The sequence below is a fragment of the Panicum virgatum genome, chromosome 5K, assembly GCF_016808335.1.
Source record: "Panicum virgatum strain AP13 chromosome 5K, P.virgatum_v5, whole genome shotgun sequence".
Taxonomy (NCBI): domain Eukaryota; kingdom Viridiplantae; phylum Streptophyta; class Magnoliopsida; order Poales; family Poaceae; genus Panicum; species Panicum virgatum.
Window position 1 is genome coordinate 52,749,474 of NC_053140.1, and position 15,984 is coordinate 52,765,457.

General features: G+C 46.2%; 2 protein-coding genes across 7 annotated transcripts; both read left to right on the forward strand.

Annotated features, from left to right (window-relative positions):
• Nucleotides 1-1,954: 1,954 nt before the first annotated feature.
• On the forward strand, nucleotides 1,955-6,819 carry LOC120708479 (cell wall protein RBR3-like). 2 transcript variants are annotated; one of them, XM_039993757.1, is made up of 6 exons: nucleotides 1,955-2,173; nucleotides 2,261-2,363; nucleotides 3,551-3,671; nucleotides 4,383-4,394; nucleotides 4,732-5,700; nucleotides 6,093-6,796. In XM_039993757.1, the coding sequence occupies exons 2-6, from the start codon at nucleotides 2,317-2,319 to the stop codon at nucleotides 6,507-6,509; spliced, it is 1,566 nt and encodes a 521-aa protein (XP_039849691.1). In that variant the 5' UTR covers nucleotides 1,955-2,173; nucleotides 2,261-2,316; the 3' UTR covers nucleotides 6,510-6,796. The 2 variants fall into 2 exon arrangements, with proteins under 2 accessions (XP_039849691.1, XP_039849690.1); XM_039993756.1 differs by lacking the exon at nucleotides 4,383-4,394 and having other exon boundaries at nucleotides 1,956-2,173; nucleotides 4,600-5,700; nucleotides 6,093-6,819.
• A 303-nt stretch (nucleotides 6,820-7,122) lies between these two features.
• On the forward strand, nucleotides 7,123-10,294 carry LOC120708480 (iron-sulfur assembly protein IscA-like 1, mitochondrial). Of its 5 annotated transcripts, XM_039993761.1 has the most exons (5): nucleotides 7,123-7,601; nucleotides 8,154-8,233; nucleotides 8,976-9,219; nucleotides 9,787-9,904; nucleotides 9,982-10,294. In XM_039993761.1, the coding sequence occupies exons 3-5, from the start codon at nucleotides 9,039-9,041 to the stop codon at nucleotides 10,073-10,075; spliced, it is 393 nt and encodes a 130-aa protein (XP_039849695.1). In that variant the 5' UTR covers nucleotides 7,123-7,601; nucleotides 8,154-8,233; nucleotides 8,976-9,038; the 3' UTR covers nucleotides 10,076-10,294. The 5 variants fall into 5 exon arrangements, with proteins under 5 accessions (XP_039849695.1, XP_039849692.1, XP_039849696.1 ...); XM_039993758.1 differs by having other exon boundaries at nucleotides 8,154-9,219; XM_039993762.1 differs by lacking the exon at nucleotides 8,154-8,233.
• Nucleotides 10,295-15,984: the final 5,690 nt, after the last annotated feature.

Sequence of the window (15,984 nt, forward strand, 5' to 3'; positions counted from 1 at the left end):
CGACTCCTCTTCTTCCACCCGGTCCCGCCGGCCCTGCCAGACGGCGCCGCGCCCGAGATCGCGCCGGCCATCCCGGACCAGCTCCGCGGCGCCAGAGACTTCCTGATGAAGCGCTCAAGCGGCCATGGCGGATGGGAGCGGTTCGTTTATGTGAACGTCGCCGCATAGGGAGAAGGCGGCAAATAGTTGGCGTCGCGAGAGGGTGACGTGGGGGACGGAGCTGGCGCACGCACCGGGGACGGTCAGTGCGCGGGAGGAGGCGACGGCGAGGCCTTGGCGCGGCGGCAGGAGCTGCTGCTGCGGGGAGAACGATGAAGTCCTAGCTATTTTTTTTTGGATTGCCAAGGGTCATCGGATGTGGAATGAACGCACGGGATGAAGCTAAAGGTAAGGCGTACCTTCAAGGAGCAAAGGTACTGAATCTTGGTCCGCCTCAAGTACCATTGTTCGGGAGTAGCAGGCCATGTTTGTTTTCGCTTATTTGGATCTTGCTTTTCTGAGAAACAAAATTCTTAAATAAGCTAGCTGTCTGGAAAATTAGTTGTCTAGATAAGCTGAACGTTTGGCAATTCTAATTATTTTGAGTCGATTGTCTGAGTTGAGTGGTAAAATATCTGAAGTGCCCCTGAGACTGATGATATCTCATATTTTTACTGAATACAAGTAGAAGTTAATAATTTTTACAGTACAATTAGATTAATATCACTAATATACCAAATGATATAGCAACACTAATTCAATTCAGTAAAACGTGCAATATCATTTGCAGTAGCCTATTTAATTTTTTTCGTCAGATTAGCCTAGACCATGTGCTAACACAAGAAGATTAGCCCAGACCATGCGCGTGTGAGGCGTGGGTAGGATAGGTGCGGCGGCGCAGGGGAGGGGCACGGGTCGGAAGCAGGGATTTTTTTACCGACCGCCGGCCACCGGTTCCGGTTTACCGGACCGGTTGGACCGGTTACCGGTAAAAACCGGCCAAACTCAAATTTGAATTCAAAACCCACAGTTATACCGGTTTCGAACATCTAACCGGCCGGTTAGACCGGTTTACCGGTCCGGTTTGACCGGTTACCGGTCAGTTTGACCGGTAACCGATCGGTTTAGGTTAAATTCAAATTTTTTTTCTTTTTTAGTTTAAATTCAAATGCCCGCAAAGTATACTAAATGAATGTTTGTATAATATGTTTTAGCCTAAATGAACCCTCCAACTCTCTTTTGTACTACTTTTACATTGTATTTGTATACTTTTGTATGCATATTTTTTTTGTTTAACTTCAAATGCTCGCAAAGTATACTAAATGAACGAATATTTGAAAAAATTTGACACCATTAGATTCGTCGCAACTTGAAGTATTTTTAAGAATTTTTTGAGATTTTCCCATATTTTGAAATTCAAATTTAAAATTTGAATTTGGGCCGGTTTGAAACCGGCCGGAACCGGAACCGGTCCGGGCCGGTTAGACCGGTAACCGCGGTTACCGGACCGGTTTCGGCCGGTTTTTTTAACCCTGGTCGGAAGACGGGTAGAGGCGGGGCATGCGAGGAAATTGTTGCTCGATTCTCAGATACGCGGCCTCGACCCCGCGTTGGAGGAAATCGGTGTAACCTTGTACTCCCGATTCCCAGGTAAGCAGCTTCCCAGATAAGCGAGAAATAATCAAGACGTTTGGATGGAATTCTCGCTTACTTTCACCAATAAGCGGATTATAAGTGAAAACAAGCAGGATCGTAGTAGTTTATTACCAGCCCTTTCGCTACCACCACGCCGTGCCTCGATCAGCCAAAATCCACTGACCGCTGGGACCAGATCTTGCTGGGCCCACATGGACTAAAGAAACACTCACCAGGCGCCAATATTTTTACCGCCCGGCGATTCGAAAGATCAAACGAAAGGAAGACTCGAGAACTAAAAAAAAAAAAGTAAAACTGCGGCGGAGCAAAGCACACGCATCCATCCCTGGGCCCTGGCCCCGTCTCCCGTCGTAGTCGCCTCCTCTTCCCCCGCGGTCTCAAACCCGCGCGCACGCGCAGCGCCTCGCCGCGAGCGAGAGGGCAAGGAGAGCACGGCGCGGGGGTGCGAGGCTCTCCCCTTACGCCGATTCAAATCTCTCAGGGCCCGTGCAGTCTCCGGCCGCCGCGCCGAAGGATCCCCTCTCGCCCAATCGCCCGGGTGAGTGCTGGACCGTAACCGCAACCGCTGGGTTCTATCGTTAGCGTCTGGGTTTATGAGCCGTGGTTTTATTTTCCCCTTTTGCAGTTGCGGGTGTTGATCTAGTAGTGGCGGTTTTTTTTGTCTGTGGCGGGGGGCCCGACATGGAGGACCTGCTGGACACGGAGATCGGGAAGAACGACTACGACTGGTGATTGAATGATTTCTCTCGTTTTTTGGTGATCCGATTTCCTATTTTGGGGATGATTTCGTGCGGCACGCGATTGATTAATCATTCGAATAGTTATTACTGTGAACTTGGTGACAACGGGTGGCAATGCGGTGTTCTCAAACGGTCTGGAGAGTTGGTCTATTCGCTCCCGGACGAGTTTGTGCTGATTATCCTTATTTTCTTCGGGGATTTCCCCAAAATCATGTTTGGGATTTTTGGGTCCGATGATTGTGATTGCTTTTGGGCATTAGGCAAGGTTGGCCTGCCCGGTAGGGACCTTATTTGGACTGGCTGAAGGGTTTGTTGTGCTAAGAGCAAAGATAAGCATGCAACTTGATGGTTGGTGTGTCTGTGTGGGCTCGTTCCGGGAAGAGCAAAGCTCTGGACATTACGTGTATACAATTTTTCTTAGAATAGAATGAGAAATAGGTTTTCCTACTTCACAATGTCTTCAAATTATCTTACATTAGAATTACTTTATTGCTGATTAAATGACATACATTGATTTATACAAGATCGCATTGCCCATGTAGTTCTGAAATTTCGAAAGTACACTGATCGAACTATGGTTGACTTATCATTTGAATACATGTTTAGTTGAAATATGTATTGCTTTCATGCAACCATCCCACCATTTCAATTGCCCTTATTGAACACGGCAGCTTCACCTGTATTAGGAAGTGTTACAGTGGTAATGTGCTGCAGCCATGGGTCCAGACCGATTGCAGGAGCTTTATGGCAAGGCCGGGTTGTTACAGTAGCAGGGGCAACTGCGTGAGGTGGTTTCTAGGTCGTAGTCTCAACATTTTCCATGGCTTGTGTGCAAAATAAACTATCCTGTGCTGTAGAATGGCTAGTAATTGGACAGTTTTTTCACTTACCTTAATTTAATGATGTACAGTATCCTGCGTGTTCGATAACAAAATAGTGATCTACAATAAGGTTGCTTTGGATGCCATTTTATGAGATTGTTCCAAAATGGATTGTTGTGTTGTTGCCTTGTTGGTCAAAATTTAGGAGTTAACTTCCATTTATGCTTGCTTGAACCTCATCATTTCACAGCTAAAGATTTCTGATATTTCCTGTGCGGGTGCATGTGTGATGTGTGCATGATTGACTACATATGTTGTCCTGATCTTATGTAACATATGTAATGCATTCCTTAGGCTTCTGACACCCCCTGGAACACCCCGTGTTCCTGCATTAGATGCTGCTGAGAAAGACCCATCCTCAACTGTGACTAAACGTACTGTTACCAGATCATACTCGACGATTAGAGCTTCGAAGGTTGGTACAATTACTTTTATTAGATGCCATATGTTTCTACATGCAACATGTTTCTTGATTCTTTATATAGGTGTCAAGATACCCTGTGAAGACTATATATATTTTATATTACCAGTGGCATTTGAATTCTCTCAGGCCATATTAATGGTTTGTTTGCATAAGGAATAACAATGTACTGCCACATTCAAGTTGCATGCATCAAATTTACCTGCGGTGTCAAGTATATTATTCTATTGGTCTATATTATCGCCACATGCTTGTAACGATCTTTTATGCATGCTTTATGGAATATACAACTGCAAAGCTAGGAATTTCAACTACTGGGATTTCATATTTTATGGTGGATTTAAGAGTAATTTGTGTCTAGCTTCAAGAATTTGCTAGAATCATCTTCTGGACAGTCTTAGATAGTATGCATAAGAGTGACGATAAAATTCTTGTTCATCTGGGCATCCTGTTAAATTATAGTGGATGGTAGACGTGGGTATTGCAACATAGTACATTCTTTATTTTCAAAAATCACATCTTGATGATTTGTCAATATTGCCAGAAAAGCTTTCCTTAGAAATGATCATTATTTGTGCAATTGGCAGAAATCGCTGTTCTTCTCATAGCGCGATGCTTATGCCTTGCTTAATAATTTGATACCCATATTTGAAAACTCTTAAATTATTGCACACATCTCTCTGATGTTAGTTGTACAACATGCAGTACATTTGCATCCACAGTATACTGGAATTTTCTTTTGAGAAACGAAAATTAAGTATCATGTAATTTAGAATGGCAAACTTGATAATCACACCATCTTCAGGCTAACTGTGAGAACATACTCAGCCAATGACTTGTTTCTTGAAACTTTCTCTACAGCTGCTCATATCATGGTGGATCATCATTATAGTTAATATAGCTTTGTATATGTTCATTGCAGCTTTCCTCTTCTGAACCAGAGAATAGACGTTCAACATTTTCCACTAGACCAGCACGAAGTAATTCTGTCTCCCACCCGGCAGTTCAATCTACTCTTATGTCTAGCAACAACAGATCATCAATCCTCAATGCAAACATTTCCTCTGTCAGTTCAAGACCTACAACCCCGAGCAAGCGGACTGCCACTATTACTGCATCAAAGCCATCTGTTCCATCTTCACGTCCAGTGCCAACACGGTCCTCTACACCTGTCAAGGCCCGTCCGTCTACACCAACTAAAACTCGTCCATCTACTCCAGTGAAAAATCATCCTTCTATGTCTAGCTCTATGGCCAACTCTACGGCTCCCAAGCCCACATCAGCACAAAGCTCAAGATCATCAACTCCAACATCTCGGTCTCGAATATTGTCTACTTCATCTTCAAACACAACTAGTGCAGTGAGTTGTCCCAGCTCGTTCTCTGGTAAAATTCCTGCAAGAACTCGTACCAGTTCTTCATCAAGTACAGTTCCTTCATCGAGCCGTTCTAGCTCCCGGTCATCCACACCCACTCGTCAGCTTACCATGCGTTCGTCAACGCCATCTGTTGGTCGCTCACCTTCTGTTGGGCGGATTTCTGGCAGCAATAACTTGACTTCTAATGGCAGAGCCTTAGCCAGTAGTGGTCGGAGTTCAGCACCTTCGTCAGCACCATCATCCCGTCCAAGTTCCCCAAATACACGGCTACGAGCTCCAGTTCGCCCACTAGATATTCCAGATTTCCCAAGTGAAACTCCACCAAACTTAAGGACTAAACTGCCAGAAAGACCACTCTCTGCTGGTAGAGCACGACCAGGTATGTCTTTGGGGGTCAGATCAACCCTGAATGCTGAACCAGTTCCCACAGCTCCTGTAAAAAAGATGTCTGTGCCTGCTATCACTCGAAGTAAGTTCTCTGATACCCAATCAAAGACATCTACCAATGGACACCAAAGCAGGCAGAGCGAAAGATCTTTTTTGGAAGGTCAAACGACTAGAACCTCGCGGTCTGTCACAGCAGCAGACAATGGATTCGGTAGGACAATATCGAGGAAGTCACTTGACATGGCTATCAGGCACATGGTACGTTCACCCCTCATATTTATGTTGAATTCAATTCAACAAGGTCTTATGTGTTTCTACCTGTCACTTTATCAGAAAAGGAGAGAAGTAGTTCTCATCTGCTTTCAGTTAAGATTGCAACCATCACGTTACTGACTGAAAGTAATTTTCATATTATGCCTATTTAAAAATTAAAATAGTAAATTTGAATGCTTTAAAGAATTTGATATCTCTTGAAAGATGTTATTTTTTTTAAAAAACCATGAATTTGTAAGTTTTACGTCTTGGATCTGCTGTTGGTAAGTTCCTCTTGTTACTTTGAGTTTCGTAAGTTTGCTCCTTTTTAGGTTGTTGTGATTTTAAGTAACAGTTTTGTTGCTTAGAAGAAACGGACTGACTCATATTTATTACAGGACATTCGACAAAACTTGGGTGGCATCCGTGGTGCATCTCTTTTTCCTCATAGCATTCGCTCTACTACTACCAAGGGCCGACCAGCTCGAGCATCAGACCCAGGCCATTCTATCACAAATGGTGACCGATGTATCGCTGATAATGGCAGCAGCAATGGGCACTTCTCTGGAGATTCTAGCAGTGCTCTTTCACACAATGGTGGGAGCTCAATTGGTTCCCCTGATAGGGAAAGTACTGGACCAAAAGAGGTTTTGAGTGAACTGGATATATATGCCAATTCACGATATGAGGCGATGTTGCTGAAGGAGGACACCAAGAACATGAGTTGGTTGCATAGCGTGGACGACAAGTCTGACCAGAGCCCAGTGTTTGATCACAGGTTCGAGCCGCTTCCTGAGCCATTCGGTCCGCTATGAACCGTTTACAACCCGTAAAGATACTTCATTGTTCTGTTCTTCCCTAGATATTGCAAACCGTATGCTGCTATCTGTTTCTGTTTTGTCTCCTACTTCCCCCATCTTTTCATAGATCTGCTAGAACAGATAAAGATTGTGGGGTTTGTACCTTGCACTCGTACTCCTTTGATAGCTTGAGTCTCCATCTTGAGCGATTTTTGTACTGGAAATCCAATGTATGGGACAATATATACTCAATTTACAACCTTGACATCTTTATGATGTATAAGTTTCAACTGTTCACGGTATGATGATGCAAACCACTTTGTTCCTTTCTTTGCATTGATTTACAATTGGGTTATTTTTAGAGGTCCTTGCCCTTCGCTTCCTCTCCCGCATCTAGAGACGTACGGATATTTTTCGACTTTATTTGAATTCGATCTGGTCAAGAAGAGTTTTTATTCGTTCGTGTCTGATTTCGGACATTCATCAATCAGTATTTGAATACTACAAAGTTATATTTTTATAATGTTAATATTTATTACAATTTTATCTGATAAAAACTAGCACTATCTGTATTCGAATAAAAATATAAAAGCAAATATAACAGTAATATATAGGATCAGTTTACATCGCTCTACCCGCATTCCCGATCCCCGCCCTGCGCCGCGCCTCTTCCTCGCGCTCCGGTCGCGGCCTCTACCTCCCTTGGCACCCGCCGCCTGCCATCCTCTCCCCGACAAGGATCTGCACCGCCTCCACCGATTCCCGTGCTGTGCGCCGCCCGCCCTGAATCGCGTCGCCCCGTGCCGCCGCTCCCCCTCATCCGCGCCGCCGCCGCCCCTGCCCTCTCCCGCCCCGCTGCAGCCCGTTCCCTCTCCCTGCACCCCTCCCATCCCTGTCCCGCGGCCCCTGCTGCCCGTTCCCTCACCCTGCGCCTCCCCTGGCCACTCCCTGCGCCGCCCCTGCCGTCTGCCGCCGCCGTGACCCCCCTGCCCTGTCCCGCCGCCCCTGCAGCCCGTTGCCTCTCCCTGCTGCAGGCCCTGCCCTCTCCGCCCCTGCTGCCTCTGCATTGCTGTGCGCCGCTGCCTCCCCTTTTGTCATTCAGGAGCTGTAAGTATCCCCCTCCTCTTGCTATTAGTTTGAAGTAGTGGATGATTGACTAGTTTGGCTATATAGATGGATTGTTTTGCATGTTTTGCTACTAGATGGATTGTTGTAGGTTACTGGTATATGTATAGGATTTTTTTTTCTCTTTGAGGTACTGGTAGTTTCTAGAACAAATTTTTGGAATAATAGCCCCTGTATTTTTAGATGGAAAAGTCAGGAAATGTTGTGGCAAAATGGGATTCATTTACCACTATGGTTTCTTGATTTAGTTCTATCCATCGTTTATGTACTCGGAATTTAGAAATTAGTGCTCATAAATCTTTTGGTACATTTACGACATTAACCTATATTTGATCTGATTGTAATTTAATTATGTAGTCAAAATACTAAAAAACATAAGAATTATTGACTTCTGCTAGTAGATAGTAAAAAAATGAGATATCATCAGCCTCAGGGCACTTCATACATTTTACCACTCAACTCAGATAAACACCCAGTCTATCTAGACAGCCGATTCTCCAGACAGCTGGCTTATCTCAAAATCTTGCTTCTCAGAAAAGTGAGGTCCAGATAAGCGGGAACAAACAAACAGGGCCCTCGTCATCCCTCGAAGAAGAGGAACACGTCACGGCAAGGTACACGAGCGCCAATCCCACCTTATCCCGGTCCGAGTTTGGCCTCTCCATTTCCTACCGCATCCCCCTTCCCTTCCACCCTCCCACCCTCGCGACATCCAGGTGATGGCGGTGGCTTCTCCTAGCAGTGTCTACCCCTCCGGCGGAGATCCATCCCAGCGGCCACCCACTTGGTTGAGGCCCCTCCTGAGGCTTCCCCTCCCGGTGTGCAGCGAAGCCCCGCGAGGACCCCTTCTCGCGTGTGTCCACGATCGGCGTTCCTCCCACAGATCCTTCTATTTGGCGAAATAAGTTTATGTTGATTTGTGAATACGATTTGTGATACCTAGAGTTGTGCAGTTATTTTGTTTCAGTTTCTGTTCACAGCGTCAGATCAGTTTAATTTTTTTCCAGAAAAGCAGATCAATTTAATTGGGTAGCGCAGAAAATTTGGGCTTTGTCAGAACAGGATAATTTGAAGTTCGTTCTGTCTCTGGTGTCTGGTGGTACTGTTTCATTTGTTAGTACGCCTAATTTTTGTGATGGAAAGTGTACCTAATGCTTGTGATTGGAATATTGGAGGCAAGTGGAGTGATCAAAGTTGGTTTTCCCGTATGGCATGTTCCCCTCATGTTTTCCTATGGTGAAATATTGCTGACATCAACATGTTATGGTGCTATCAATGTTGCCTTGAACTTATCCAGAAATTATGTTTTCTGACCTGTTTGAGTGGAAAACATTATTATATATGTGATTCCGTTAGGACCTTGCTTTTGCTGCTTGTTCTTGGAGGAGGGTTTGCCGAGGAAGCCGCAGCTAGTTAGCCATGTTGTCCTCTGTGCTGAGGGCTGTGGCCGACAGGGCCATCCAGAGGCAGGCCCTCACGCTGACGGATGCCGCAGCGTCCAGGATCCGGCAGCTCCTCAGCCTCAGGCAGCGGCCGTACCTGCGGCTCGGCGTCAAAGCCCGAGGCTGCAACGGCCTCTCATACACGCTCAACTACGCCGGTACTACTGCTTTCCTTGTTTCTTCCTGTACCTGTTCGTCATAGGTTCACTTTCATACCAAGAACCTCCTGACTTCAACAAATTTCAGACAGTTTTTTAGAGGGCTTGGAAATGACAGAAAAAGTGATATGCCCTCAAATTCAATAAGTTCATGTTGCATACTACTTGTTACATATCTTGCTGCATACTTGCCCCTGCATCAAATATGTAGAATTCCATATAAGATGCTGACCATGGTGTCCATACGATGCTTAGTTTTCTTACCTTCTACTCCCTCCGTTCCAAAAAAAAAGTCATCCTAGGAATTCTGAGACAAATTAACAAGAAGGTAAAATGACCGTGTTTGCCCCTATTTATTATCTATATTTGGCACTAATTGATTCTTACATGCACATGCACTTTCTAAATAGGGTAGGAGACTTGTTTTTTGGGACAAATTTTGAATCCTAGAGTGACTTGTTTTTTACAATTGCATCAGCATTAATCACTGCTATAAAAAGCCTGGCCATGTATGCTAAGTTCTAGCTTCTCATCTGATTTTGCTCAATGGGCATCATCTAATTTCAGATGAGAAGGGGAAGTTTGATGAGCTTGTCGAGGAGAAAGGGGTTAAAGTGCTTATCGACCCCAAGGCATTAATGCATGTTATTGGCACCAAGATGGACTATGTTGATGATCCACTGAAGTATGACTCCTCCTAGTGACTGTTTTATTTACCCTGCTTATCTGTTTTCAGTTATGAACTAAATAATCCTGCTGTAGGTCCGAGTTTGTGTTCATAAACCCAAATTCCAAAGGGGAGTGCGGCTGCGGTGAATCCTTTATGACTACTAGCAGCAAAGGGTCCACATCATGATGTGTTTTGCGTTGTAAATGCATAAAGGCCTCGGCTACTGATTTTGTTGGGTCTGTTGTGTTGCAACCTTGTTGGGTCTGCAGCTATTTGTTTCTGTTTTGTCTCCTACTTCCCCCATTTTTTCATAGATCTGCTAGAACAGATGAAGATTGTGGGGTTTGCACCTTGTACTCCTTTGATAGCTTGAATCTCCATTTTGAGCGATTTTTGTGCTGGAAATCCAATGTATGTGTCACGGGTAGTCAGCTGGGCTTATAGGGCCACTTGGGCCAAGGTACTGTAGCGCGGCGCGGTACTGTAGTGCCGCCATCCCTATAGGGTTTGTTGGTTAGGGATAAGTTACTTCGCAAAGTCTATCCGGCGACGGGTGGCGCCAGCAACCCAACGCGCGACCCTCGCAGCCCAGCAGGCCGACGCGAGCCCAGGCTCCCTTTTTCGGCCTGTTTTGACCGTCCCACGCCGCTTTCATCTCCCCGTCCCCCAAACGCCGCCTCCACCTGCACACCCCCAACGGCTGCCTCCTGCGACCGGGGGGGGGGGGGGGGGGCGAGAGCAGCCGTGCGGGTCCTGGTCGCCGGCGAGGAGCGGCAGCAGAGGACCGGCCGGCGAGGAGTGGCGGCAGAGGACCGGCGAGGAGCGGCAGCAGTGGCTCCGTCGAGGAGCGGCGGCAGTGGATCTGGGTCGCTTGCTCCGCTGCGGATTCAATGTGAGTTGCAACCCCCATCCTCTCCCCCTCCCCCCCGCCATCTCACCCCTGCCCTGCCCTCCCCCGCCATGGTGCCGCAGCCGAGCTCGCGCAGGAGGCGCAGGAGGTAGAAGGGGGCCCCGCACCGCATGCTATTGCTCCACCCGTAGTTGGCTTTGCTGTCGAGGTAGAAGGGGGGCTCGCCCTGCCGCCCGCCATCGCCGCGGGTCCACCCGCACCCCCTAGCTGTAAAGGTAGGTGGCAAAGTTTGCGGAGGATCCACGGCGTGTTGTAGAGGTAGAAGGGGCTCCGTGCCGTTGCCGCGCATTGCTGCCTCCACCCGCACACCCCCTGCAGTACAGGTATGCAGCGAAGTTGCTGGACCCGCGGCGTGCTGTAGAGGTAGACGGGGCTCCCCGTTGCCGCCGCCATTTGCGTCGTCCACTCGAACCCCCTTGCAGCACAGGAACACTGCTTACGCCATGGCGAATGAAGTTGTTCTCCATTACGAATTTATGGAAACAGCAGCAAATCAGTTGTTTTTCAGATTCCATTTTTTGTATGTTTCCTATGTCTGGTGCCCCCATAGAACCAAATTACACGACATGGGGAAATCTAGTGAGTCATTTTGACATCAGTCATTTTTCAGTGTCAAGTTGTGTGAAATTTTGCATGCAAATAGCGTCGATTTTAGTGTCAAGTCAGACATCCCTGTATCGCCAAGTTACATACTCAATATATAGTATCACATTAGGGTCAATATACATTTTATATACTCTAACTCAAATTTTTGTGCCTGTTTTTTTAGCATGGCTAAGAAACGGAAACTTAAAACTGTGGGACATCCATCTCCACCGAGAAGAAATACAAGAGCAGCTTCTAAATCAGATTTGGGAGGTTGTGGTGCTGGTGGGCCCACACAAACACAGCGTGCTAGTGATGCTGCCCTCTCGCCGAAGAGAGTCACTAGAGCAAGCTGCAGGGATATCAAGGGAATGCCGGATCAAGATGTGGAAAACAAGAGGCGCAAGAAAAGCATCATCATGGGCAATGAAGTAAAGCAGAAATCAAAAGGAAAAGAGGCGATGGATGAATGCCACACAATCAAGAAGCAACCAGATAAGGTTCAACACACCCGCCTTCTCCTTTTTGCATTTTTTTATTCATACACCTTCCATTTCTTGAAGCACTTGTGTTTTTGCCACTGTTTTTTTATTTTTTTTCTAGCGCTACATACTGATTTTTTTCTACACTTTTTTTCATGTTCAAGGACTTGAGGAAAAAGGGATCAGCTAGGAGGTTGATACTTATTAACAGCACACTAGAAGATCCTTAGAAAAAGGAGATCGAACGAGTCGGTTTTGAGGGGCTGCTTCTAGTTCAATGTTGGTCAGTCCCAGAGAAGCTATCTTCCTGGCTCATCAAGAGATTTGATGTCACAAGATCCGAATTGGTCATACCGTACAAGGGCAGAATAAAGGTTGATGACCACGCTGTCCACAGGATCCTGGGGCTCCCAATGGTTGGAGAGCACATCGATTATGCAAAGAACAGCTTTGCTGACACATATGAAGAATTTTACAAAGTTTTCAACCATGAAAATGACCAAAAAGCGCCAACATTCACCGAAGCTGAAAATTAGCTTTTGGGTGAGGGAAAGAAGAGGAGTGACACCTTATGGCTGTGGTATTGGCTTGAGTTTGCCATCAGCTCATTCTTGTGCCCTACTTCAAACCCAAGTTTGTGTGTGCGGGCGTTCCATGCTATCACAGATATAGAAAAGATCAACAAATACAATTGGTGTAGGCTTGTAGTTGAAAAATTGATTAGAGGCATCACGGAGTTCAATGAAGTAGGAAACAAATCAGTGTCAGATGTGGCAGAACCGCCTAAATTATCCCGGCTCAAGTGCGCAGGCCATCACCATAAAGGCAACACCAGCTCAAACGCACTTCAAACGGAACAATTCTTGGTCTGTCGGGTAACGTCCCGATACAACCACCGGTTCTCGGATCGAACAAGCATACCCCGCACGAAGACGAGTCCAGAGATATTACAACCACAATTTTACAACACAGGCATAGTAAAGATTACAAACCAGATCAAACCATTATTACAAAACCAGACTTTAGTAAAACAGTTATACAAGCCTTAACTATAAGTTCAGAGTTTAAACAGCGGAAGATAAAACACGACGGCTACAACACGTCGCAAAGGTATACCAGGCTAGCCCAAGCATGGTATCACTCGTCATGGTCATTGCCGGCCGAAGACGTATCCCACTCTACGGACCAGCCAGGAGGCAACGAGCAAGGATAGGTCAAACTAGCGATCTGCTCTTCGAAACTCATACCTGAAAAAGGGTTTCAACAGCAAGGCTGAGTATTCTAATACTCAGCAAGACTTAACTGTCAACGGGTATACTTAACTCACTTTAGCTAGACTATGCAGGGTTTGTGAGGCTCTGGTTTTCTTTTGCTGAAAAAGCAATAAAGAGTAGATCCTTACTTTCAAATTTTAGCTTTCAAGATTTTAGTAGATTAACCATTCTATGTAAGCAACTACTATCCAATCATGGTAGAAAACTAAGCAAACATCAAGATTGATAAATAATATTGTTGCTCTTATTACTCTGTGTGGCAAAGGGATCAAGCAGTCTCATTTCATCGTGAGAGGCGGACGATTCTGAATCGAAATTCAACCTGGCCAGACAAACCTAACACACACGTTTGGAACACCGTCGGGTCGTTTCCAAACAACCGTTGACCTTTCTTTCCGGCTTGTGGATAGGGTCACTCTCCCCGACTACAGGGCTCCAAGGCCGAACCTAGTCCCTCGAAGACGTAGTGTTGCGCAACATAAAAATAAAACCTATCCCTAAGAGAGAGTGAAAGGTATATTCACTTGCCGTCCAATCGGCTACTACGCTTGCCGCGTACCATATTTACGGCATGTGGCTAGTACTTTCAAAAACTTAACCACCACTACCACACACCGCAACCTTAGCAAGTTCATTAACACAGACGGGGTCTCACATAAGGTCATGATATCGAACACAACCCCGTCTGTCGTCCTTACATTGATAACAGAAAGTAAACAAGCAATTCCTATAAAGCTCGCGAGTGACAGGCAATCACTCGACTTTTACCGGTCCTATAAGCTTAGCAAGTAGTCGAACTCAGATCTAGTGTTCAGTACATAGGTTCCTAGGATCATGCATCTAGGGTTTCAATTCAAATCCTAAGAACTGTAAATGCACAAGTAAGTAATAACAGTAAATGATAATAATTTGAAATATAGGTTATGTCCGGGGCTTGCCTTCTCGGTAGTCGCTAACTATTTCAGCTCTAGGCTCTTCCAAACTTTGGTTCGGGGCTTCAGTTAGTTCGGCGGCGTTCACCTGGACTTCTGGATCACCTCCGTCAGACTCCGGGATCAGCTCGTACGTCCCGTCCGACAAAGTAGTCGTATCTATATGTAATGCAAGAACAACATTATAAACACACAAGTGCAATCGTTTATAGAGTAGTTAAATAACAAATCTAACTACACAAGGCATCATGATCAACAGCACAAGAAAACTATACTAACTTCATAAAGTAAGTAGTGGTTGATTCCTATAGCAATCAAACCAAGGTTTGCTAATAAATTAACAACTCAGATCACAAACAGTAATAAATTTGGCAAAAAAAATTACCCTAAACCTAACATGAACAGAGTAAGCTCTCCTGCAAAAATCACGCCAAAACATGTAGCCACTTATTCATAACAATTCAATCATTCAGATCACACCTAGAACAATATTGAATTACACAGATTAAGATAGAGAAAAACAGAGGCTCAACATTTAACAACAGGCCTACACAGGAATGATTTATCTACAGTGAATTTTTCATGATTTTATCTACACAGAAATAATTATGAGAAAATAAACAAAACAGAACAACAGATTAGCAAGATTCATTTTTAGATCCTGTTCTAGTCATGAACTGATGCTCAAACTTCATGTACAAGCTAAGATACTCCAAAAGAACATTCAAGAATATTTTCATGATTTATCATCAGCACAAACTATTTATCATAATTAAAGTCTACTAAACAAGGATTAAATCACATAAATAGCTACACATGAGAACTGACCACGAAATATTTATATCAACACTAGTGTTACAAGAACAAACTACCATAAAAATTTCAGAGCAAGACAAGCTTTTAACCATTAGATAAGAACAAGATTAAATAACTAGTCTTTATTTACCTAGTGACACAAACAACTTGTACAGCAAAAACTTGCAACAAACACCTACAATATTATGGTTCTACTGCAAAGAGCTACTCTCAAGGATTCCAAAACATCAAGATTTGCTATTTTACGAATTTTCTACGAATTTCTATGGAATTTCAAAGTTCACTGCAAAAATTACAAAGGAGTCCTTAGAGCACTATTCAACTGAGTCTATGGCTATTCAAATAACCCCCTGGGGTTTTCTTTCTTTCAACCCGAGGTCCCTGGGCCGGGTCAGAGAGGGGAGGCGGTGGTTGACCGGCCGTTTCCCGGCGAGGGGCTCACCGGCGGCGAGAGTGGAGGGGTGTGGGAGCCTCACGGGTTCAAGGCGCACCACAGGGTGGTCTTGGGGTGCGGGGAGAGGCTCGGAGGCGGCGGCTCGACGGAGCAGGGCGGGTCGGCGGCGGAGGAGAACGGCGGCGAGGTGACTCCGGTGAGGGTTGGGCGAGGGGAAGTGGTCTGGGAGCTACGCGGGCTCACGGCGGAGCTCTCTAGGGGGTTAGCACGGGCGGAGGAGCGGCGGTGAGGCGGCTCCGCGGCGGCGTCAAGCTTGCCGGCGTTCGGGGTGGAGCGGCGGCGACGTTCTGTGGCGTGGGAGCGAGGAGAGAGCAAAAGAGCGAACGGAATCGATTTCTCGGGTATGTGTAGTGCTCGGGCGCTCGCTAGAAGAGGGCGGCGGCCTCTGCAGCGGGCTTTCCACCGCAACGGCGAGGTGGCGGTGGCGCGGATGGTTCTGGGCTCGGCGGGGCGCGTGGCACGGCCGGGAAGGCTCCAGCGCGAGGCAACAGGAGGGGGAGGAGCTCCGGAGCGACGCGTGGGTGCCAGCGCGAAGCAAAGGGGTGGCCGGGAAGGCTCTCCACGGCGCCGGCGGCGGCACTGCACAGCGGCGGCGGGGGAAAACAGAGCAGGGAGCTGGAGGAAGGGGATAAGGGCTGTTTT